This window comes from Spermophilus citellus (genome assembly GCF_964194105.1).
Source record: "Spermophilus citellus genome assembly, chromosome: X".
NCBI classification, from domain to species: domain Eukaryota; kingdom Metazoa; phylum Chordata; class Mammalia; order Rodentia; family Sciuridae; genus Spermophilus; species Spermophilus citellus.
In genome coordinates this window covers 130,807,028-130,832,374 of record NC_138190.1, presented here as the reverse complement: position 1 = coordinate 130,832,374, position 25,347 = coordinate 130,807,028, and the positions used below count along the sequence as shown (strand labels likewise).

General features: G+C 38.0%; 1 protein-coding gene across 3 annotated transcripts; it reads left to right on the top strand.

The window, feature by feature from the left end:
* The first annotated feature begins 1,349 nt into the window (after positions 1 to 1,349).
* Positions 1,350 to 25,347, top strand: MOSPD1 (motile sperm domain containing 1). Of its 3 annotated transcripts, none has more exons than XM_081278098.1 (6): positions 1,350 to 1,901; positions 14,359 to 14,612; positions 14,726 to 14,801; positions 16,692 to 16,909; positions 22,606 to 22,767; positions 24,780 to 25,347. In XM_081278098.1, the coding sequence occupies exons 2-6, from the start codon at positions 14,459 to 14,461 to the stop codon at positions 24,809 to 24,811; spliced, it is 642 nt and encodes a 213-aa protein (XP_081134224.1). In that variant the 5' UTR covers positions 1,350 to 1,901; positions 14,359 to 14,458; the 3' UTR covers positions 24,812 to 25,347. The 3 variants fall into 3 exon arrangements, with proteins under 3 accessions (XP_081134224.1, XP_081134226.1, XP_081134225.1); XM_081278099.1 differs by lacking the exon at positions 1,350 to 1,901 and adding an exon at positions 1,926 to 2,158; XM_081278100.1 differs by lacking the exon at positions 22,606 to 22,767 and having other exon boundaries at positions 1,543 to 1,901.

The following is a 25,347-nucleotide window of genomic DNA, read 5'->3' as shown; positions in this document are numbered from 1 at the left end:
CAAGGATTCTTGTCCCTATTTTAGGGATGAGGAAACCCTGCCATGGCGTATCTCGTAATATAATTGAGGAGAAAGCAAATATACCTTAAAAGATAACAGATGCCCACTTTTGAAAAAGAATGTTTTATAACAGACAACATGCAAGGTTTGAAATGATGTGGAGCCCAAGGGTAGCCTGAAGCAAATAGGAGTCAAATGTCACGTAAATCAAGGAGACACATCTGCATTTGGAAACTCAGTTATTTTCCATGGGCATCATATACTTTTCTATGCTCAATTCTTATATGAGCTATACCAATTACATTTTCCACAACCACATATTGTACCACAAACCAGTCTGACCTGCAAGGGAAGTACAAGCGTTAGTCCTTTTGCAATGCTCTGCTGCCTAACCAGTTTGTGTTTGCAAAAGCAACCCATGGCCAGGTCAAGATGAAGATGTGCTGGTGAAGGGAAGGTAGTTGTTATATGAGGCCCTTTCCAGAATCTTTTCTGGGCTTACTTAGAGCTTCTGATAAGTGGAAATATTTCATTTCATCAAATTCTTTTAGTGTCTTTTCTGGATCAGGCAGTGTATGGGCAGCTATGGGCTAGTTCTGAGGTATTTATAGTCTAGGCAGGAGAGAAAGGAAGACATACACATGACTAGTGATTACCTTAGGAAGAATTGCAAAGCAGAATAAACTATATTCTATGGTGATAGAGCAGGAATTAATAATTCTCATGGAAAATTCTGGAAGGTTTATGGAGAAAAATGGCATTTCCGTGGGGACTTGAAAGATGGGTAGGTATTCCAAAGAGAGATAAAGACAATTATAGAGTAAGGGAAATCTTTGAGCAAAGATATCAGAGGCCTGAGCCTAAGGGATATCTACTGGCATGTCATAGCTTGGTTGGGACAACTAGAGAGAATTCTTTGGGCTTTATAGTTGTGGACTGGGATCATAGCCATTGTACCTTACTCTTCATTTCTGAACAAAATTAAAGTTAAATTTTGAAAATTTTATCTTTAATAATACCCCAAGAGGCCTATGGGAGTTGGTGACAATGTAGCCTCTTTTCAAGGAGTATTTGGGGCAACCAATAGTGGTGAGTTGTCCTAGGTTCCACTGTATTTTATGGATGGCCAGTTTATTTGATGGGAGTATTGGGTGCATCTGAAGAGGATTGCCAAAGGCCGTATGTACCATGCTAAAGGGTTGTAGGTTCAGCTGAGACTGAAAGGGGTTGAGCAGAATGACAGGGATATCTATCTATCTATCTATCTATCTATCTATCTATCTATCTATCAATCATCTATCTTTGTATCTATCTTAGATCCCTCTTGCTGCTGTTTGGGAGATGGTTTAGACAGAGGGAAGAGTGGAAGAGTCCAAACAGGAGATTACTGCAGCAGTCCAAGCAGAAAGTCAAAGAGTCCAAGCAAAAGTCTAAACACCGTCTGTGTGCTGGACTCTGCCATGGAGTTGAGAAAGAGGAACTGTCAATAAGACATGCCTCAGAGGTAGAATCAACTAGCTGAAGTATTTACTGGGTGTGTGTGGGATGGAGGAGGGGAGTGAGACTGGTCAGGAGTTAGTGCAAAGAAAGGTGGCCTTCTGAGTCTCTAGTCGCCTCAAGGGGATCGGGAGGGAGAGGCAGCTTAGAGGACCGAGAAAGAAGAAGTTTGTCTTAAGCAGAAGAAAGAAACCCGAGAGACCAGGTGGCGACACCGAAGCCCCGCCCCCGACTCCACCTCCTCTCCCTCTTCCCACCCACCCTCCAGCCAGACTCATCCTTGAGGGCGGGGAGAGGTGGCATTTGAGTCCTCCGGTATCCCAGCAGGCAGTGCAGTCTGGAGACGCTGACAAAGGAGTGAAGGAGCAGTCGCAGCTGCTTTCCGAGGAGCCGGTGTTGCTGAGGTGAGAGTCCCCCACCGTCCCGTCACCCACTTCCTCCGACTTCAGGAAAACCTAGAAGTTACGTGGCCGAGAGCCTCCGCCAAAAGAATAAGCCGTACCCAAAGCCTGGGCTTGGCGCGGTGACTGACAGCGGGGCTCAGCGGTGCCGGGATGCGGGTGGGCGGTGGGCAGGAGGCAGAGGGGCTCCTTACTGCCCGGTCTCTGGGTGTCAGTGTCCCCGCTGCTCGCGGCTCCTCGTTGCAGGATCCGGCCAGCTGGTATGTGGCTCTCCCTTGCCCGGGGGAAGGCAGTCTCGGGAGCCTCCGGGTGCCTGCCCGGTGGAGTTCGGTTGCCCCGGGGATGCGGCTCCAGGGACAACTCTTCGGCGGACCTTGCGAGGAGGGCTGGGGGAGGGAGGTTGGCTCCCTGTCCGGGGTGACACTGTCCTCGCCCTTCCTCCAGCCTACCAGTCCCCCCAGCGAGCTACTGGAAGGAAATGGAGGGGCGGGGGGAGCTGGAGCGTGGCGTCCCGGGATGGCTTCAGCTCTGCTCTGTTTGCCTGAAGGCAGATGGGAGTGGGATGCAGAGCCAGGGGAGGAGAGCGAATGCTTTCTTGGAATTATGGGGTGGGGGGAGACAGGGGTACGTGGCCTGTATCCTTTACCCCTCCCTGGACCTTCGCACGGATCCTGATGGTTGCACCAGCTGCTCGGCTGTAAACAGGCTCACATGACTGGTTTCACATGGAGCGGGCCGGTGTGGGGACGAGGGCTGGAGAGGCTGGGCCCAATCAGGTGGAGCTGAAGTCTGAGGACGGACTACTCCCCTCCCAACCCTCCAGCCCCTTAATCAATGCCCCTTAATAAAATGCTCTCACATTTCTCCTTTGGGGAAAGTAACTGACATCTGCCCTCTCCAGATCGAAGTGGCATTTCTGTCTCACTACAATCCAAGGAATCTCACGGCTGGGAGCGAGGGGGCAAATATGAAGTAAAAACGGGTTCTTTGAGTTTTGCCTAGAAAGCAGTCCTGTTCTTTCAGCATGCATGCATTCTCAAATGTAAATTCCAGACAAAAGGAGACTTTTTCGGGCAAGGCACACATGGGATTTAATGCATTCTTGATGAAAATCTTGTCCTCGCTTCCTCTAAGTTCTGAGAAATCTCTGCCTATAAAATATCACATTCAGGAAATTGACTGAGGGGTGGACACCAACTTTTAGATTACACATATATTTGCTATAAAGTGTGGGAAATTTTGGAAAACAGGAAACAGGGCCAAATGTATCCCACAAGTTACTGACATCTACATACCCTGACAGGATGAGACATGGAACTAGTTACTGAAGCATTTCTAGAACTCTCAAAACAACAATGGATATTTTAAATTGGGGAATTTTTGAAATCTATAAGGGGTAGTTGTGAGTAGATTTGCTTTACATATAATATATAATTAATGTAATGGGATGTATTCAGTAAAAAGTTACCTCTGCATAGGCAAAGAAAGAAAGTAGAACAAATAGTATATGAAGGAATGCATATTTCTTCCTTAAATGGTTTATGCAGGGGGTGTGGCTCAGTGGTAGAGCATTTGCTTAGCATGTGCAAGGCCCCAGGTTCAATCCCCAGCACCGCAAAAAACAAACAAACAAAAAACACAAAATATATATATATATATAATTTTTTTTTTTTGTACCGGGGATTTAACTCAGGGGCAATCGACCACTAAGCCACATCCCCAGCCATTTTTTGTACTTTTTTTAGACAGGGTCTTACTGAGTTGCTTACCTCCTCAGATTTTTTGGTTTTAATGTTTATCATTTAGTTGTAGTTGGACACAATAACTTTATTTATTTATTTTTATGTTGTGCTGAGGATCGAACACAGGGCCTCACACATGCTGGATGAGCACGCTACCACTGAGCCACAACCCCAGCCCCAGCTCCTCAATTTTTGCTGTGGCTAGTTTTGAACTCAAAATCCTCCTGTCTCAGCCTCCCAAGGAGCTAGGATTACAGGTGTGTGCCACCATACGGGGCTATAATTTTAAAATGGTTCTTTCCAAATGTTTTATATTAAAATTTTTTTCAGAGTAATTTTACATCTAACTTCATTTCCTAAAAGAAAAACAATTAAGAAGCCAAAAAAAAGAAAGAAAAAGAAAAGTTACACCATTTCTTACTAGCCCAATAGAAGAAGTAATTTGCTACCATTTTTCTGTTGTTTTTTTTTTTTTAATTTAAGATGGAAGATAGACTGTTTTTAAATTTACTTTTTAGTTATAGGTGGACACAATATCTTTATTTGTTTATTTTTATGTGGTGCTGAGGATCAAATCCAGTGCCTCACGCATGCTAGGCAAGCGCTTTACCTCTGAGCCACAACCCCAGCCCCAGACTTTTTTTCTTTTTTTGGTACTGGGGATTGAACTCAGGGGCACTGGACCATTGAGCCACATCCCCAGCCCTTTTTTGTGAGACAAAATAAGTTGGTCTAATAAGCCAGGATAGTAATATTAGTTAAATAACATCCAGTAACAGGAAGTATTCAGAATGGTAATAGAAATTGTATGCTGCAGAATTCTCATTAGATAAATTAGCCATATAGGTTGACCTGTACCTCTCTTGCTTTTCATCAGGAAATTGAAGATGGCCTCAGCTAAATCATGCCTCCCAAATTAGAAATAACAGCAACACTTCACTTTCTTGACCTTCAGGGTGTACTACAAAGTCTGATTCTTTCACTCTTTAATTCAGCTTCTTTCTGAATTAAAGGAGAAAGGCTTAACAGGGTCTCACCTTGATACTACTTTGGTAGTTAGATCACCAGAGCCAGTGTGTGTTTTTTAGTTTTTCTAGGTTTGAAATTTAATTTTGTCATCATGTTCTGAAATTATCTATCAGTCTCAGGGATTGACTCACATCAACCAAACTCACAAAAGATTTCTGATAACATGGATGCCAGGTTACTGACTTTACAGTGAGAAGTAGAACTACTAAGCAAACTAGAAGGCCCATGTACAAGTAAACAGCAACCTTTGTTCTAGACTATGTGGAAACACATAGAAATTGCTCATGACCTCCTCTGTTTAGAGGCTATGTGGAAAAAACCCACTATTTTCAAACTGGCAGTTGATAGATTTGACAAGATTACTGCTTTATATGTAAAACCATTTCAGTGACACCTTTGTATTTGATATGTCCTAGTCACCTGATTAAACTTGGCTGAGCTCTAAAGCATCTCTCAAGTCTTTTCCTTTCCATTCCTACTCTCTTAGTCTAGGTCCTCATCATCTCTTCATGCCACATTCATTCAACAGTTGTTTATTTTTTATTGTAACTACTCTGGAGTCACGTGTTGTGCTTGATTGGTCAATAGCAATCACTATCCTACTTCAGATCTTATCAGGTCAGTTACCTCCTTAAAGTCATTTAGAGGGTGTGGTGGTTCATGTGTACAGCAATTTGGGAGGCTGAGGCAGGAGGATCTTAAGTTCAAAGCTAGCCTCAACAACTGGCAAGACCTGTTTCAAAAAAAAAAAAAAAAAGAAAAAGAAAAAGAAAGAAAAGTCCTTCATATTTCCTCATTGCCTACAGCAGTGGTTTGTCAAAGTTTGGTATGCATCAAAATCAACTAGATGACTCTAAAAACACAGATGTCAAGAATGGAGGAACTTTGGATTGGGTGAGGGGGAGGATGGACAGGGGATTAGTAGGGTAGGAAAGATGGTGGGATGAGATGGACATCATAACCCTAGGTATATATATGATTGCATGAATGATGTGTCTCTACATCATATATAACCAGAGAATTGAAATGCTGGGCTCCATTTGTGTACGATGAATTGAATTGCATTCTGCTGTCGTGTACAACTAAGTAAAATAATTTTAAAAATAATAATTTAAAAAACCCACATATACCTGGGCCTCACTCCCAGAATTTCAGATTCAGTAGGTCTAAGGTGGGAACCAGGAATTTCCATTTCTACCAAGCTCCCAGGTGAAGCAGTAGTTACTGCACTTTTGAAAACCACCTGCATAGGGAATCCTAAACCAGATTCTTCACTTAGATTTTTGTTTTTCACAGTCTACCTCCAGTTTACCTTTCCAACTTATCTCTTGCCACTCCCCCCAGACCTACTATTTTTAACCATACCGCAGTGCCAAAGCTCATTGTGTCCCTTTTATGTCTCTACACATATTCCTGGAATTCACCCCGCCCCATACTCCTATTGCAGACTCCTATTTGGTGAAGACAGACTGTCACTTTATGCTTCCACAGGACTTTTTTATTTACTGGCATATCCATATCCTAATGACTGCTGTATATCTGTTTTTTTTTTCTTCTAGATTGAGGTAGATTTTAGAGGGCTAAGACAATGTTTTCTTCTTTTCTCCCTAGCATAGTGCCTGGTTCTGAGTAATAAGTGCTGAGGAAATGTTTGTTGAATAAATTTGAGATTCTAAAACTTCTGAAAGTGGTATCTTGTAGCAACACATGTTTCACATAACGAATTAATATAGATGATGCTTTGAGAATTGTTTATACGTCTTGAAATAACCAAAGACATTGAGATATTGTAAAACATGGGAGTAGCATGTTTATTGCAACAGGATCATGCTTTTTCTTTTAAGGATTTTTTTAAAGACATTACTGGGCTGGGACTATAGCTCAGTTGGTAGAGTGCTTGCCTCACATGCAGAAGGCCCTGAGTTCAATCCCCAGCACCACAAAAAAAGAAAAAAAAAAGATATTACTGTAGGGGTATTCTTTATTAGTCTTAAAACATACACTATGCAACTTTGATATCTTGCATATGGAATAGCCTGCCACTACATATCATTGGTAGCAGTCAATACCATTAGTAAAATATCAAATAACACCAAAAACATAGAAAAATATATAAACAACATTGCCTACTATTGAGCAATGAACATTAACATATAAAAGGAACATTATGACATTGTAAAAGAGTTGACTTTAAGAATATAGCCATCAAAAGTCCTAATAGTGGGAATTCAATGAGGAAGGGAGCTGCTTTTTAAGTGGGAGGGAAAAGGTTTTAATACTTGTGAGACTAAAGCCACAAAAAGTATTGCTCTTTGCTGTTTAGCATTTACTCGGCTTTGGCAAGAACTCCACCCAGTATGGAGGACAGAGATAGCCCCTGTACCCAGATAAAAGGGGCTGGCCTGAAGGCAGAGAGCCTGGGGCTCTGAACAGAGTAAACAGCAAGAGCCAGGGAGAAAGGGCTCAGGGATTTAGTTCAGTAGCCGAGCACTTGCCTAGCATGTGCAAGGCCCTGAGTTTGGTCCTCTGCTCCGGGAAGAAAAAAAAAAAAAAAAAAGCCAGGGTGAGGTGGTTAAGCAGCCGATATACTGTGTCCAAGCAGATGGGTCACTCATTTCTGGGGAAGAGTATACTTTGAACCACCCTTAACTGTTTTTTTTTTTTTTTTAACATCTTGAACCACATTGGTACAAGAATCCCTGTAGGAACACTTATTTGTTTTGATTTAATTTTTCATGCAGCCTCCTTTTATTTTTTCTTTTTATTGGGGTACCAGCTATCTAAGATTTACTCTGCATCTAATTAGGATTCTTTGCCTTCTGGACAAAGTGGTTTAGGGGCACTTAACCACTGAACCACATCCCAGCCCTTTTTTAAAATATTTTATTTGAGATTGGGTCTTGCTAAGTTGCTGAAGCTGGCTTTGAAATTGTGATCCTCCTGCCTAAGCCTCCCGAGCCGCTGGGGTTACAGTTGTGAGCCACTGCCCCCAGCTCTTGAAGCCTCCTCTTTCCAAGGGGAAAAAAAATGGGGGCTGTTTTTGAAGAGAGAGGGCAGGTGAGAATATGCTCTTAACGGGATTTCTGTGTTCTTTAACAGTCTTAAGTTTTGAATCTATGGTGGTAAAACATACTGAAACACCCCTGTTCATCTGAGAATTATCCTTTCCTTCCTCTGCTCAGTGCAAGGGAAAAGAATCACAATTTGGAGCGCTGGTCCCTGGGCTGATGGTGGAAAGCATGTGTGAAGATTTCAGTGTTTGTATTGCTTCTTGTGGGAGAGTAGTTTGCAAACTTGTCACAAGGTGGTGTGCACACATAAGGTTTTCCTTGGAGTTTCATTCAGGATTGCTTTTTCTGTGCTGTTAGTGCAGGGACAAGGCCAAGGCAGTCTCCTGTATCACCACCTCCCAGCTGCACTGTCTGCCTAGAAGGTCAGGGGCATATCAGAGCCATGGATTTCTAAGCACTGCTGGCCCAGTTTGACTCTGAGAAGCCAAGGAAGAGAAATGGAAGGGAGGGGAGAAGAGAGGCAGCTGGGGGTGCTGATTCTCTGTGCTCTCCTCTTGCCCCAACCCAGAGCCAGCAGCCACCTATGATTTATTGTGCATCTAATTAGGATTTTTTGCCTGTTTTGTGGACAAAGTATATTCAGCTATGGGTTGGGGAGTCACATTCCTTGATGGAGGAGACAGTTATTAGTAGATACCAGTAGGGCAGCTGATAATCTCAGTATCTGCTAAGGCCAGCAATGAGCTTGGGTTCTAATGAGAGATGCAAAAACAAACAAAAAACAATATTGCATATGCAGGAAATATGATTGAAGACTCAAAATTAATCAATATAGAATAAATGTCAATATATTGAATCCATACAATAAGTATATTAAAAATACAACATTGGTGATATCCATGGAGAGCAGAATATTTAAAGGAGTGTTGCAAGGAGGGGGAATTAGAACTAGGCTTTGAAGAATACATAAAATTTTGTCATCCAGGGAGGAAGAATGGGGCAAACCTTGGTTATTAATGTCGTAGTGAATAGTTGCTGACAGCCACAGCTACATTTCACAATCAGGAAAAGAGAGTATATGTAACCCAGCAAGTGAAATTATCTCTTTTTCCTTGTAAAACTGAAAAGGAAACATGAATCAAGACAATGCAGTCTTGGTCATGACTTGAATTTTGGATCATTCTTTGAGAATTCTGATCTTCAAAAGCCAGGCATTTTTTGAGAGACAGTGTATGTGTGGCAGTCCACACCAGGGAGGCAGGACTTTTGAATTGAAACTGAAGAGATAAGGACCATAGAAGGATGTTAAGTTTGGAGATCAGAGTTGTGTGTCCCCTTCCCTGTGCAGTGCTGGGTAACTATCTTAACCATCCTGGTCCTGTTTTCCTCATCTGTCAAGTGAGAAAGATTGGGAGTTAACATTCTTTGACTTGATGTGCACTTGGAAAGCAACTTTAAAAACCGATCTGCAGTGAGATCTTACTGGCTTAGTATATAATCTCTCTCTAGGATTTTTACACTGTATCATTTTGTAATATGGACTGGAGCAAAGAGAAAGTGTCAGTCTCCCAGAAAACCATCAATTAAAATCAGGTGTTATGTTTCATTATGTTTGTTGGCAAAGTTGCTAATACTACTCTGGTGACCTGGTGCTAATTCTTCCCTAATTTCTACTGGTTGGAGTTTAGGAGGCAAATTTATATCAGAGCTAAGATAAGTGATAAGTGGAAAGAGGAATATGAAAAGAAATAATAAACTGCTCAAAAATGATTGAACTTTTCTTTAATGGTGACAAGGAGATGGTCTATTTATGATCCATGGGGAAATGTGTACATATTCAACCAGCAAACAGAAAGCTTCAAAATGAAAAGAATCACTTTTAAGCCCTTATGTAAAGCTAGTAAAAATTCTACTCTGACCTGTGCCAACTGACTTCTCCTTACTCTTCAAACCAAGAATTTCATGCTCGTCTATGTGGTTATTTTTGACTTCCCAATCGGATTCGTGAACCATCTCATACTCTTTTATAACAAAAGGTGGCATTAGAGTTATACATATTCCTAAGTTGCAAACAAATCTTTGTTTTTTTCCTCATTGTAATGAGTTTCTGTTGCATGAAAAGTTTTAAATAATTGAAATCTTACTTAATACATAGTGTAAGGTTTCCAGTAAGTTATTTAAGGATCAGAAATTAGAAAATGCAGTTAGCGGAGTTTTTAACATTGTTTCTAAATTATTTCTCCTGTTTTAAAATTAACACCTTTTCCCCATTATGCCCTAGTAAAGTTATTTTTTTGTTTAATTCAGTCTTTTTTTTTCTTTTTAGTCTTTTGTTTCTTTAAAGTAACTATTCATATGGTTCAAAATTAAAAATACAAAAGGATGTCCAGAGATAATTTCTCTCCTTTTCCTGTACTCAGCCACTCAGTTTTGTTTTATTTTTTCTCTTCATGGACGATGTGGGTATCCTTCCAAATATTTCTACTTATATCCAAGAAAAAAAAAACTTTTTTTTTGGGGGGGGTACTGGGGATTGAACTCAGAGGCCCTCAACCACTGAACCACATCCCCAGCCCTTTTTTGTATTTTATTTAGAGACAGGGTTTCACTGAGTTGCTCAGGACCTCACCAATTTGCTGAGGCTGGCTTTGAACTCATGATCCTCCTGTCTCAGCTTCCCCAGACCCTGGGATTATAGACATGCACCATGGTGCCCTCTTACATATTCTTTTTTCCCTTTTCCATACAAATGGTAGTATGTGCTTCCTACAACACTTCTTGCTTTTCTCACTTAACCCTACATCGTTTGGGGGGGTGGGGAATTGTTGAGGATGGAATCCATGGCCTACCACAGAGCTACAGCATCAGCCCCCACTTAACCCTACATTTTGAAGATCAGTCCATGAAAAGCTACACAAAGAGCTTCTTATTTCTTTTTGACAGATATCTGGTATCCCAATGAATGAATACACCATACTTAAATGAATCCCTTATTAATGGACACTTGGGCTGTATCCAGTCTTTGCTTTGAACAATTAGCTTGTATTGAATGCCAAGCTCTGTTCTCTGTACTTCACATAAATAATTTTATTTAATCCTCAGTGCTTCAAAGCAAACATTCCATATACATAACTTCATAGAAAGATACCAAATAAATTCTTACAAGTAAACTGTGGATTCAGGAGTATGGGCATTTAATTTTGACAGGTTATGTCAATTTACATGCCCACCAGCAACTGTAAGAATGTACCTGGTGGCTTCCCACCATGTGCTATCAAGTTTTTAAAAAATTTTTTTACTAATCTGACAGGTCACACACGCGCGCACACACACACACACACATACACATCACATCACAATATGGTTTTAATTTGCATTTCTCTTGTAAAGTTAAACATCCTTTTGTTAGCCAAGAATAATTTTATTTCCCTTTCTCAAAATAGAGTTTGCTGATTTTTATATTGAATTGGCTTTCTCAAAAATTGGTAGGCCCTCTACTAAGGAAATTAGCCATTGCCTATAATGTGAATTGCAAATGTTTTCTTGGTTTTGATTATCGTCTTTTTTTTTTTTTTGCTGCTGCTGGGGGTGGTGGTGCATGCCTGTAATCCCAATACTCAGGAGGCTGAAGGAGGAGAATCATGAGTTCAAAGCCAACCTCAGCAACTTAGCAAGGCCCCATCTCAAAAGTAAAAAAAAAAAAATTAAAAGGACTAGGGATGTGACTCAGTGGTTAAACGCCCCAGGTTCAATCCTTGGTCAAAAATAATAATAAAGATTTTTTGTTATGCAGAATTTTAAAAGTTATATAGTTAAATTCATCAATATTTTTGGTGTCTGGTTTTATGTCATTGTTAGTCTGGGATTACAAAAAAATTTTTCCCATGGTTTCTTATAGTGTTTTTATAGCTTTGTTTTGTTTGTTTATATTTAAAGTTTTGATCCGTTTGGAATTTTCCCTGAAATAAGGAGTGAAAGATAAATTCAACTTTATTTTTGTCTAGACGGCTACTCAGTTTAACCAATTATCACTAATAAATCTGTCTCCCACAAATCAGAGATGCTACCTTTTATCATAAACTAAATTCTCATCTCAACAGAGTTTTACAATGAGACAGTGCATATTATTTAGTGACATCAAATTTGGATCTTTTCTTCCTACTAGCCAAGCTTCCTATGAAAATAATTATAGAGCCTAGTATATTCTATTGAAAAAAATAATATGCCATACTTCTGAGAGCCCATTATCCAAGTAGAAATGTGTATGGCTTTGATTAAAAGAAAGAAATTCAGGGCAAATAAAAAATGCAGAATTACAATTATTTAATCAGATGTTTTCAAGAATAATTTGTTTTATTTTATGGACATAGATGCAGTTTAGTATAATGGAAAGGAATTCTAGACTAGGGGACCTGCTGACCTTCACTACCACCAGCCTGGTCTCTTCATAATTCAACAACAAAAACAAACACTTAGAATACTGCCTGGCCTATAATAAGTGCTATCTAAGAGCTTATCAATCATCCATTCTATATAATTAATAAAAAGTTTGTAATGTTATGAATTATTCAAATTCTAAATGTTATTTTTAAATGATTTTTTTAGTTGCAGATGGACACAATACCTTTATTTTATTTGTTTATTTTTATGTGGTGCTGGGGATTAAACCCAGTGCCTCTCGCATGTTAGGCAAACACTCTATCACTGAACCACAATCCCGGCCCCTGTTAAATGTTATTAATAACAAAAATTTCAGTAGACCCTATTAGCTCATCAAAACAAAACCCAGAAACAAATTCAACACTGTTATGAACTGTATATATGTTATAAAGTATATGGATATAAAGTAGACTGATTACCTGAGACAGTCCATGAATTCAGTGCCTTTTTATTTGTGGTCCCCTGGGTCTGAATACCTTCTTCCCAACACTTAAATGTGTATCTATCTTTTCTTTTGGGGGCTGTCTTTTAAATTTTTTAAATGGTGCATTACTCCTACATATGAATGGGATTCATTGTTGCATATGCATTCATCCACAGAACATAATTTGGTCAATTTCATTCCCTAGTACCCATATTTTATTTAAAAACCACCTCACATGCCATCTCCCGGTCTCACTTCCAGGCAGACTTATTCCTGTAGTCTTCTGATTCCCTAATACTTTTTATACAACAGTATGCATTATAACAGAGGCAGTGTTATTATTTTTGTCTCACCAATTAAACTTGAATTTTTTTTTTGGTGGGAGATTGAACTCAGGGGCACTCTGCCACTAAGCCACATCTCTAGCCCTGTTTTGTATTTTATTTAGAGACAGAGTCTTACCGAGTTGCTTAGTGGTTCATTTTTGCAGAGGTTGGCTTTGAACTCATGATTCTCCTGCCTCAGCCTCCCAAGCAGATAGAATTACAGGAGTGTGCCACTGCACCCATCTAAACTTGAACTTCTTGAGGGCAGGGCCTAAACATTTTATCTTTATATCTCTGCTGGTCTCCTGATGTAGTTCCTGGCATAATAGCTGTCCATCTGAAAGAAAATAATAAAAATTTGCACATATAATTTTATAGTTTCATACTTGATAAAAGTTGAAAAGGCCTCATTCAGAAGAGCATTTGAGCCCTGCTAGCTGATAAAAGCAAGTAATTTATTCATTGGTTATATTTCCCTCTGAATGTATGAGAACCTGACCTCAAAATATTAAATGTTTTATAGCCTATTTTAAAGGTGTGAGCTACAGAGTGAAAATCATTTCTGTGATTTTATGTTTTAACTTTTGCTTTTTTTTTGAGTATGCTGGATCAAATCCTGCTTTTTATTTTTAAAAGCCACACTTTGGGAGGGACTTGCTGAATAAGAATATTGATTAAAATTAGATTAGGAAATAAATACAGAACTATTACACTTGACAGTGAGACTTCTGCCAGCCACAACCACCTGGACCACATTCAAGTCCAGAAGGAATCCAAAAAGGCCTCTGAAGTTGGAAGAAAATAGCTCTTATGAAGCCTGTGTACTTGACATAGGAGGGGAGGGATGGTACCATGCATGCCAAAGCCCACTTAGTGACTGAATTTTCAGTGAAAATTCCAAGGCCTGCTTAGCTTATCTTGAGTTTCAGTAGAAAACAGATTAAAAGAACTCTCCTACCCATGCTGCCAAGGCACTAAATAAAGCATTGTTGACAGGAGTGTAAAAGTGATTCTTGTGTTTTTCTCCTATAAATCTTGGAAACTTCCGTTGTTTTATTTATTATTTTTTAGTCTTTTTATTGTTTTAAAAAAATCTTTAAGAGTTGATTTGGCTCACAAAATCAGTTGTGACAATACTTAGTTTATTTTCCTTTAAAAATATGAAGTTTATACAGTGATGTTCCTTTGATCTCACCTCTTTGAAAGGAGATGATTACTTTGAGAAAGACTTCTTTATTCTTTTTATTCAAGTATTTGTGTCATCTATCATAGGTTGAAATTCTGAATGTGAAAGGAACATGTCTAAATTTCTTTGCATGATCTGGTCAAAGCTCTGTCAGCAAGCCAAGAGGAAAGGTCAAGAGGCACATTTCCATGATTCAGGGCCTACTTTCATTCACACTAAACCTGCTTTTTGTGAAGAGACTGTAGACTAATGAAAATCAGTATCATTTGGTTTTCCTTCTCCCTTTCTCCTTCTATTTCTAGATTGCCAAAATGCTTTGGAGCTTTTAACTGAAACAAAGAAAAATCCAAAATAGATCCGAGTCTGTAAAAACAGAAGCTGCAGCAAGAAGATTCAGTGCCAATGCATCAACAAAAAAGACAACCAGAGCTAGTGGAAGGAAATCTTCCCGTTTTTGTGTTTCCCACAGAGCTAATATTTTATGCAGATGATCAGTCAACACATAAACAAGTGTTGACGCTGTACAATCCCTATGAGTTCGCCTTGAAGTTCAAAGGTGAGTCTCCTAGGTCTTTCGTCATGAATTTTTAACTAGTCCCTACTAATTTTTTACTTATAGAAACTAATTGTTTTAAAAACACTAATGGCCATTGTGACTTTTTCTTTCAGTTTTGTGTACTACTCCAAATAAGTATGTTGTCGTTGATGCTGCAGGTGCAGTAAAGCCTCAGTGTTGTGTGGATATGTAAGTCAAAATCACTTCCTGGTAACACATTTTCAGTGCATTAATATTTATGTTTTTAACTGGAAAGGGATCTTGAAGTTATTCCCACATAAGCATTGGTAATCTCTTGAATTTGTGATGACATTTTGTCTATCAAAACTTAAGAAGTTTCTAAGAGATTCCAAACAAGTCAACCAAATAATAATATTTCATTATGTTGGCACTGATGTCCATGTCAGTATTTCCTCAATTGTTTCTTCCTTGTATTTTTAGTAAAGGCAGAGATATTTATGAAGTTAAAGTTCTGAGTTATTCCTTTTTAATTTTTCCTGCTGTAATAGGAAATTTAGCTTTCTTTGGAACATCCTCCTATTACAATGACATTTGAGAAACTAGTAATGCTATGATGTAAGAACAATGGTAATGTGAGTTCATCTGAAATGATTCAGCTAATAAGCCTGGAAGTTAATCTATATAAACAGGAAGCAAAGCATGTAACTTCTCATCTGTAAAAGGTTATCTGAGTGCTTCCAGATAATTGCATCTTAGAGTGTCAGATAAATGATTGTTTGTTTAAGCTGTTCATGTTTAATTTTCACTTTAGACCTAGTGGTGACCAGATGGATCCATTGACCAGCCCTTAATTTTCGTTGCCATATCAACTTTATTTGTTTAAATCTTCTTTGAGAATAAAAAGCAGAAGCCTTTCCTCTTCAATATATTTTCTTCATCTCAAAGCTGTAAGATGATGTATCTTTGAGAATGTGTTTCTTCCCCCCACACTTTTTTTTTTTGCAGTATTGGGAATTGAACCCAGAAGGGCCAATGAGCTACCAATGAGCTATATTTCCAGCCCCCTTTTAAAAAGTTTAATTTTGAGACAGAAAATGTGTTTGCTAAGTTGCCTTGGCTGGCCTTGAACTTGCCATCCTCCTGCTACATACTCATGAGTCACTGGTATTACAGGAGTGTACCACTGTGCCCAGCTGTAAATTTCTTTCAATTTTTATTCAGCCTATAATAGGCAAGGGTTATGCCATAGAAATTTGTAGTCTAATCAATTTTGTTACCCTTGACCTAATTGTTTTGCATTCCCTAGGAAGAAGGAAGTATATCTGAAAAATGGAATTGCAAAATCTCATAAAAATTACAATGCTTTATACACTTTCCTTTTAGAAAAATGCAGAGATCTATTGTTAGACTTCTGGTGCACTGGTCATAGTGGATTAATTACTTATTCGGTTGCTTATTTTTACCTGTGTGTATGTAAATCAATTTTTAAGTCTTGGGTGAGTTTTGTTAGTTGAATAATAGATAAATGAGCCAGGTGTGGTAGTGCACACCTGTAGTCCCAGTGGCTTGGGGGGCTGAGGCAGGAGGATCACAAGTTCAAAGCCACCTTCAGCAAAAACAAGGCACTGAGCAACTCAGTGAGGCCCTCATCAACTCAGTTGGACCCTGTCTCTAAATAAAATATTTAAAAAGGGCTGGGGATGTGGCTCAGTGATTAAGTGCCTCTGGGTTCAATTCCTGGTACCAAAAAAAAAAAAAGATAAATGGCAAGAGAAATTTATGATAATGTTTGTGGGGGAGAAACTGTTTCATATATTCCTAATTAGGCAATATTGCTTTATATGGATGACCAGAAAAAAAAGGTCATTGCTTTACCTATCATTCTTTTACTTAAGATTTTTGTCAGTGTTTTAAAGTATGTGCTTTCATCAAATATTTCAATTACCCATTTCTTTTGGGGTTGTACTATGATTTTTTTAGCATCATTAGTAAATTTCTATTTTTAAAGTATTTGGTTATAGTCACTATTGTTTTACTGCATTGAAATCTCTTGCTGCATTCTGTTTGACAGGCCCCAAGAAACCTAAACAGTAGCTTTTTATTTTTTGTTGCTTTCAGTGTGATTCGTCATAGAGATGTTCGATCCTGTCACTATGGTGTAATAGATAAATTCCGTCTCCAAGTTTCTGAGCAAAGCCAGAGGAAGGCTTTAGGAAGGAAAGAGGTTGTTGCTACTCTTCTCCCATCTGCAAAAGAACAACAGAAGGAAGACGAGGAAAAAAGAATAAAGGAACATTTAACTGAAAGTTTATTTTTTGAACAATCGTTTCAACCAGGTAGTATTGTGTGTTACACATTTCTAACTTTAAAATAATCAGGGGGCTAAGAATGATATTAGAAACTTAATCTGCCACTTTAAATCTAGTCAACTACTTCAAAACTGAACCTAGAGAATCGGGTACCTGAAATACAGCAAGAGACCCAGAGCTGGATTTTCAGAGAAGCGAATAGCCCTAAGTAGACCAGCCTGTAAAGAGAGGGCAAATGTTACTGTAGCCTTTAAAAAATGTAAATATAAACATATATGCATATTTTTATATACTGGAGATTGTCTATATATTGGAGATTTTATATATATGTATGTATATATACATGAGACTGTAATTGGATGCTGTAAGCATCATCCTGTATGCTAGTATAATTTGGCAATTATATACTTTTGTTTCTATGACTTTCCTATATCCTTTCTCATTTAATTAGTTTGAAGGAGGAGAGAGATTGTGTTTGGCAACAGGCCAAGCTTAGTGCACTGTTCATATTATTTTGAAAAAAAAATCTCATTAAAGTTGAAGTTAATTAAACTAAGTAGATTATAATATCCCCTGTGGGCTATTAATTGAATCCCTCTCCATTCCTCATTTCCTCCCAGCTTAGATATTCAGAAGTGTTATGATATATTCTTTCAACATTGACACTATGCTCACATTCAACTCTTTGGACGTCATTCCCCCTCCCTCACAACTTCTCATTATCTCCCCCCCACACCAATTATGAGAGGAGGGAAATAAAATTTTCCACTGAAAAACATGGAAACTTTTTGCTGTAGTGATATACAAATGTGATAGCAGCTGTCCTTCAGATTGTGACATATTGTATTTGAGGGATTTTTAAAAATCTACTTGTCATTACGTTAATTCCTAGATCCATATCAGTTGTTCATCTTTGAATGTTTATTTCAGTAAGATAGGGAGAAGTGCCTTTTTGGTGTACTGTTGCCAAGTGTCTTCTCAGTCCGTGCACAGAGAGCTCAGATTTCCTGATGATAACAGGACTGCAGACTAGTTAGTAGATTGTTTTCTTCTCAGAAAATATTGTTAATTGACAGCACCATCTTTTCATCTTTCTAAGAAACAACCACTGAGAGAGAACCTTTGTCAAATATAACAGTGATAGATCAATACTGTGAGGTTGACTTATGAAATGTAAGGCTCTCCCTTCAGAATGCCTCCTCTGAAACAAGAAAGGTCATTGAATGAGCATTTGTGGTGTTTTTTTGACATTAAATTCATCCATTAAAGGGGTCATTGGTGATCATTTTGTATGTAACAGACAGGTTTAAAGCCAAGAGTAATAAAGGTTAAGTTTGTATTTTTTTTTTTTTAGGGTACCGGGGATTGAACTCAGGGTCACTTGACTGACCACTGAGGAACATCCCCAGCCCTTTTTTGTATTTTATTTAGAGACAGGGTCTTACTCAGTTGCTTAGAGCCTCGCTTTTTGCTGAGGCTGGCTTTGAACTCATGATCCTCCTGTCTCAGCCTCCCAAGGCACTGAGATTACAGGCATGCACCACCACAACCAGCAATGGTTAAGATTTAACAGTTTATGTACATATAAGGAGAACTTTATTGTTTTAATTTCTTGGAAAGCATCCTAACAACCTAAAAAATTATAGTAAGTATTGTTTTATTCTTCTTTTACTTTTATAATGAACTTTGATATCTAAAGTATATGAGAGAATTCTTCTAATTCTAAAATTGGAGTAGGTAGATGAATGAAGATAGGTGACATTGTCCTAACATTCAGTGGTTTCTGTTTTGGAGAGGAAAAAAATCTCTCAGCCATTCATGTCAGGAAGCTCATGGGAAGCAGGCACTTTGTCTTGTTCACCACTATGTCCTCAGTACTAGCACAGAGCCTGGTCCAGAGTAGTTTCACAGTAAATGTATGAAAGGGCTGAACAAACGGTCCACTCAAAATCCTGGCCAACATGCTCCATTGATGAGTAGTTAACCCACTATAGCTAATCATCCAGAAAAAAATTGTGTAGTTTTTTTTTTCCTTTTAAGTATAATGATGACTGACTGTGTCTAGGATGACAAAGTGATATTTAAAAATTTCTCCTACTAAATTAATAATAATTTATGTCTGTTTTCCAGTATGTAGATTCTCTGTTTTTTTTCATTTACGTCTCTCTGCACTAAAATGTCAAAATAAGTTGAGGGGCTGGGGTTGTGGCTCAGTGGTAGAGCACTTGCCTAGCATGTGTGAGGCACTGGGTTCAATCCTCAGCACCAATAAAAAATAAATAAATAAAATATATTGTGTCCATCTACAACTAAAAAAAAAAAACATTAAAAAATTTTTATATATGACAATGGAATGTATTACAATTAATATTACACATAGAGCACAATTTTTCATATCTCTGGTTGTATACAAAATATTAAAAATAAGTTGAGATTGTTTTCTGTAGGATTTTTTTCTGGGAAGTTTTAAAAGGTCATTATTTTTTCAAGTTGTTAGCTTTGAAAATGTTTCAACAAAAAGCATATCAGAAGCATTGGAAATGCAAGTATCATGAGACTCATTGCTAAAAAATAGTTGAAGGCTATATCATGAAAAATTTGGATTTTAAAGTGTATTGAAAGTTGGTAAAATGAGAAATTTTTTCTCAGGTTTATTGTATAAAAGACATATAGCAGTAAGAAATTCAAAAGAAAAAAAAACACCTTTAATAACACATACTTAAGAAATCTCCTTATGTAACTGTTCCATGTTACTTTCCAGACCATTCCAATGTGTATAAATACAATTTTATATTTTGTGAGTTTTTTCATTTAACAGAAATTTAACTGTTAAATGAAGAGAAACCCACAAAGTATACTTTCATAAAATGCTATAGCCCAGGTTATTAAAAAGATAAAAAATGTAGCTGAATCTTAATTACCTAACTAATGAACTGCTGTGTCTTGGCCATGTTTTAGTCTTTGCCCTCTGGCTAAAGAAAATGATGCTCTTTATTATTGTTTATAATAATGCAAAATTGAAAATGACCCGAAAGTCCATCAATTTGGGAAATGATTAAATTAAGAGTGTTCATAAGACAGGGTGTTAGGCAGGTATTTACAAGGATCTGATAGAATGATAGATGTTTATATATATATATATATATATATATATATATATATATTTTAAATTTTTTTCAATTTGTTCTACTTAGTTGTACATGGCAACAGAATGTGTTTCAATTCATCGTACACAAATGGAGCACAACATGTCAATTCTCTGGTTGTACACAATGTTTATATATTGACACAGAAAAGGCTTCAAATGTATTTCTTAGTGAAGGGTGAAAAACAGTTATGTAACAGTACATATAATATGACCTCACTTATGTAAAGAATTATTTTACATGTTTCTGTAGTCATTTATGAAATCTGAAAGGATATAAACCAAGCTGTTAATACCATTAACCTATCTGTAGGAGGATAGGATTGTGGAGGAAACTTTGTTTTCTATATCTTGTTTTTGTGGTGCTGGGGGTTGAGCCCAGGGCCTCATATATACAAAGCAAGCATTCTGACACTGAGTTACACCCCCAGCCCTGTTTTCTATATCTTTGTACATTTTTTATAATCATGTAATATCAGGAAAAAGGCTATTTTCATTTTGTTTTTGGCATTTCTCTAAATACCAAATTCTTTGAAATTATTTTTATTGTAGGTTTGTAGTATGTGATGTAGTTATAAATCATAAATATTTTCCTTGAAAATTTATCTTAGCAACAAATGTAAATGCCAAGTTATTTGATTTATTAACTAAAATGAGATGGGTTTTTAAAGATATTTATACTATTGTTGCATCCCAAGCAATAATTATGAAATTTCAATTTGTTTTTTACCTATCTGGCTTTGGTGAGGTTCAATTAGACTTTACAACAGCTGAGGTATTAATAATTTAGAAAAGCTTCATTTAATAATAGAATGAACAGTGTTATTTCATTAATAAAACACCAAGATAGTATTGCTGTTGGCTATTTTTAATGAAAGGAAGATTAGTGAGAAAGCCACATAACAGAAAATGCTGTTGTTGGGTTTCCTAAAAATAAGGTTATGTATATTGTACATATGTAGCTAGAGCTGTAGAATAGCAGGCTTGATAACAAATCTTTGAAAAAAAATATTATTATTATTTGGTAGCAGGGATTGAACCCAGTGGCAATTAACCACTGAGCCACATCCCCATCCTTTTATATTTTATTTAGAGACAGGGTCTCGCTGAGTTGCTTAGGGCCTCGTTATGTTGCTGAGGCTGATTTTGAACTCGGGATCCTTCTACCTCTGTCTCCAGAGCCACTGGTATTATAGGTGTGCACCACCACACCTGGCCTCTTAATTAATTTTTAAGTGTATATTACAGTATATAGGAACCTGATTAACTATAGGAACCTGGTTGCAGAATAGATCTCTAATAATAGATCTTGCATAATTGAGAATTACACCTATTGATTAGCAATTTTATCCTCCTCCTCCAGACCCTAGAAGCCACCATTATACTCTCCAGTTCTATGAGTTTGACTATTTTAGATGGCTCATATAAGTGGAGTCATGCAGAATTTGTTGGTAACTGCCTTATTTCACTTAGCATAAATTTGCCAGATATTGTTTCTATAGTTTTCTTCTTTATTATGAATGAGGTAGGGCAAGGAGCAAGAATTTTTATGGGCAACTTTATAACCATTCAAGTAGTGCTTTTTTTTTTTTTTTTGGTACCTTAACATTTTTTACTATGGTAGCAGCATGCTATAGTTATCGGGATCAAATCTGTCTGGACACCTCCCTAAGATATTGCCAGAAGATAGTGCAGCTCTACTGTAATAGTCTTACATGGAGGACAGATGTTCCTTAATTTATGATGGCATTATGTCCCAATGAACCCACTGTAAGTTGAACATATCAGCCAGAATTGCATTGGTTACCCCTGGACCTCATATTTTAGCCATATAGTCCACTGTGGTGTATCAGTTGCTTCCTCTGATGATTGTATGGCTGACGTCAGCTGTGGCCCACTCCTGCTGCCCTGTATCATGAGAGTGCCATGCCTCATATAACTAGCAAAAGTTGAACATCAGTTTGTTTTTAGCACATTCTGTGGTAATTCCATTAGTATGTTTTATATTAAACATACTAGTACATAAATTGTGCATATAATTTATAAATGTACATGCATCGATGTTACATGCTTGAACACTTTCTACTTACTATGGTGGAATATCAGGGTGGGGCAAGTTGGTGACCACTTTTTTCAGTAGGAACTTAGTAGCTCATAATGCCATTTCAGCATACCATCCTGTAATGACTCAGAGCAGTTATGCTTTATAGACTTCCAGATAAGTGCAACACATAGGTCCCCATGGAATGGGAATGATGGGGGAAGGAGTCAGAGAAGATAGCCAAAAGAGAATCCTAGTGTGTGGTGGCCAGTATTTTTTGTTTTGGTACCGGGGATTGAACCTAGGGGTACTCAACCACTGAGCCACATTCCCCAGCCCTTTTTATTTTTTTATTTTGATTCAGGTCTCACTAAGTTGGACCTCAAACTTGCGATCCTCCTGCCTCAGCCTCCTGAGTCACTGGGATTACAGGCATGCACCACCACACCCATCTGGTGACCATTATTTGCAAGGAAACTTTTGTCTTCAGTTTGCTTGGGTTTAGAAGCAAGCTCAGGGATTTTTGTCTTTTTACAGAAAACAGAACTGTCTCCTCAGGACCTAGTTTACTAACTGTCTTCCTGGGAGTGGTGTGCATTGCAGCCCTGATGCTGCCCACGCTGGGGGATGTGGAATCGCTGGTGCCTCTCTACCTCCACTTAAGTGTGAATCAAAAATTAGTGGCTGCTTATATCTTAGGTAAGGGTTTTAAAGATGCATTGGGGACATATGTGTAGGATTTTATGTTGGGGGGTAATGGGGTTGATTTCTTTTTTTGAAAAATGGTAAAATATTGTTCAAAGGCATGTTGAGGTCGGGTGCAGTTGGAGATTTAACTTTTGGCTCTATTTACTCCATAATTTTCCTTTTTCTGACTTCTGGTGCTATAATGTATGTATACAATGCATATATTTCATAATACAGTCTTTCTACTTGCAGGAACTGCTCCTAGAGAAACACTTAGACAAGGTGCACACTGCGATAAGGATGAACAGTGCAACCTTGCTTAATATTGTGAACCTTTCTATTTAAACCAGTTCCCTGATTTCCAGTTCATTCTTCCAGTCATCCTGGCTTCAAATCCTATAATTAATTATTTCAATTGAGCAAACATTTATTCAGTGCCTTCCATGTGTCGAGCATCGTGACTGTGGTGATGAATGACTCTTTCTTCATATTCTCTCACTTCAACTCTTTCCATTATACTTTCAGTATTCCCTACTGTGCTCTTTTTTTTTTAATTTCTAAATTGTCTCCCCACCTTCTGTCTGTGTTCTTTCTCAGTCATCCTTCCCCTTATTCTCTTGCCCCCTGAAACCATCCATCACATTGATGTCAGGTTGATTTCCATTCTGTTTTGGTTTCATAACCATTCCCTACTCAAAACTCAGCAGTTGACCATAGTCTACTGGATGAAGTAAAACTCCATAGTTTAGTGCTTAATACTCTCCACAATCAGCTGTGCCTAGTGGCGCATGACTGTAATCCCAGAGGCTTGGGAGGTTGAGGCAAGAGGATCGTGAGTTCAAAGCCGGCCTCAGTAACCTAGTGAGACCTTGTCTCTAAATAAATTCAAAAAGGGCTGGTGATGTGGCTCAGTGGTTAAGCACCCCTGGGTTCAATGCCCAGTACCAAAACCAAAACAAACAAAAAAAGCCTCTCCACAATCTGAGAGTTCCTTGAACCAATCTTGTCTAATTGCTTCCCTATATAAATCCTTGAGTAAAGCCTGTTGGGTTATTTATTGACTCTGGAAAAGTTCATCTAAAGTCCTAGTCCTCCCAGGCCCTTGCTCATGCCGTGCCCTCACCTGGAATGCCTGCCTATCCCATTGTTCTGTATCTTTTCTATCATCTTTTAAGGGGACAATCTTTGGGGACAACTATGTTGACTGCCTCAGCCTTACATGATCATCCTCCTTTCTCATACATGTGAGTGTGTGTGTGTGTGTGTGTGTGTGTGTGTGTGTATATACATGTGTTTCCCTGGGGATGGAACCCAGGGCCCTACACACGTTAGGCAAGTGCTCGACCACTGAGGTACACCCCCAGCCCTGTACTTTTTATCACTCTCCTCACCATTCATTTAGGACTGAGCACATTCTTTTCTTTTCTTTTTTTTAATGTTTTTTTTTTTAGTTGTTGATAGGCCTTTATTTATTTATTTATATGTGGTGCTGAGAATCAAACCCAGTGCCTCACATATGCCAGGCAAGCACTCTACCACTGAGCTACAACCCCAGCCCATAAACACATTCTCATATTATTAAATGTTTATGGTCTTGTATGCAGAATCACTAAAGAAAAGCAGGAACACTGCTTCTATCTCTGTGGCCCTAGGGCCCTGATACAAATAGGCTCTTGAAGCTTCTGTTGACAAAGCTTGCTGGCTTTACTAACACTTTAAAATGGCATGTCTGCTATTATTATAGCTGATGTGATGGATAAAGTAGGAGGTATGTGTGATGGTGAGATGAACTATGGCCAGACATTAGTGATTTAATTAAAATCTATTCAGTGAGTGCCCATTGATGTTAATTGGATTTTTTCCTGTATAATATCAACTAAATTCAAATTGACTTTGAGGTCTTGGTAGAGTGTCTGCCTGTGTGTTATATTTTATTTATTCATTGAGGTCTGAACAATTGCTTATTGAGTGGAAAATGCAGTACAATGCATGTCTTTAACTGTTCTCCTGTTTTTTCCTTTCAGGTCTTATCACAATGGCTATACTTAGAACGTGAGCAAGGATTTCAACCAACTTCTGAGTAAATTTATCTTGAAAATATGAATGTGGACTGCCTTTTATCTCTATTTCACTCCATTAACATGCTACAAACTATTGAATGATTTCAAATAACTGCAAATGTATAATATATATTTTTAATTTCTCTATAATTTTATTTGAAGGATGCCAGCACATTATGTTACAGACAGACAGCAAGGCTGCTTCTGAGTGACACCTAGGAAACTATTTGAAGAAACTTTTTTATATCTATACCTGTTATGCAAAAGACTTTAAAACATTTGTTATTTTCTCATCTTTTTTCTAATTCACTTTGATTGACAAGGGTCATGTGTCCTTCAAAGCTAAAGGCTGAAAAGAGCAAACAGATCAGCCTAAAAATAAAATTACATTGACTTCCTAGCTATGAACATCAATGTTACTCTCTATGTAAATTATACCTTGCCCTCTATCATTGTGAACAGTTGCTATGGTGTTTCTGAGAGTTTTACAGTTAATATGTGGAGGGTTAAAAAGTATAAGGTACTAAGGGAT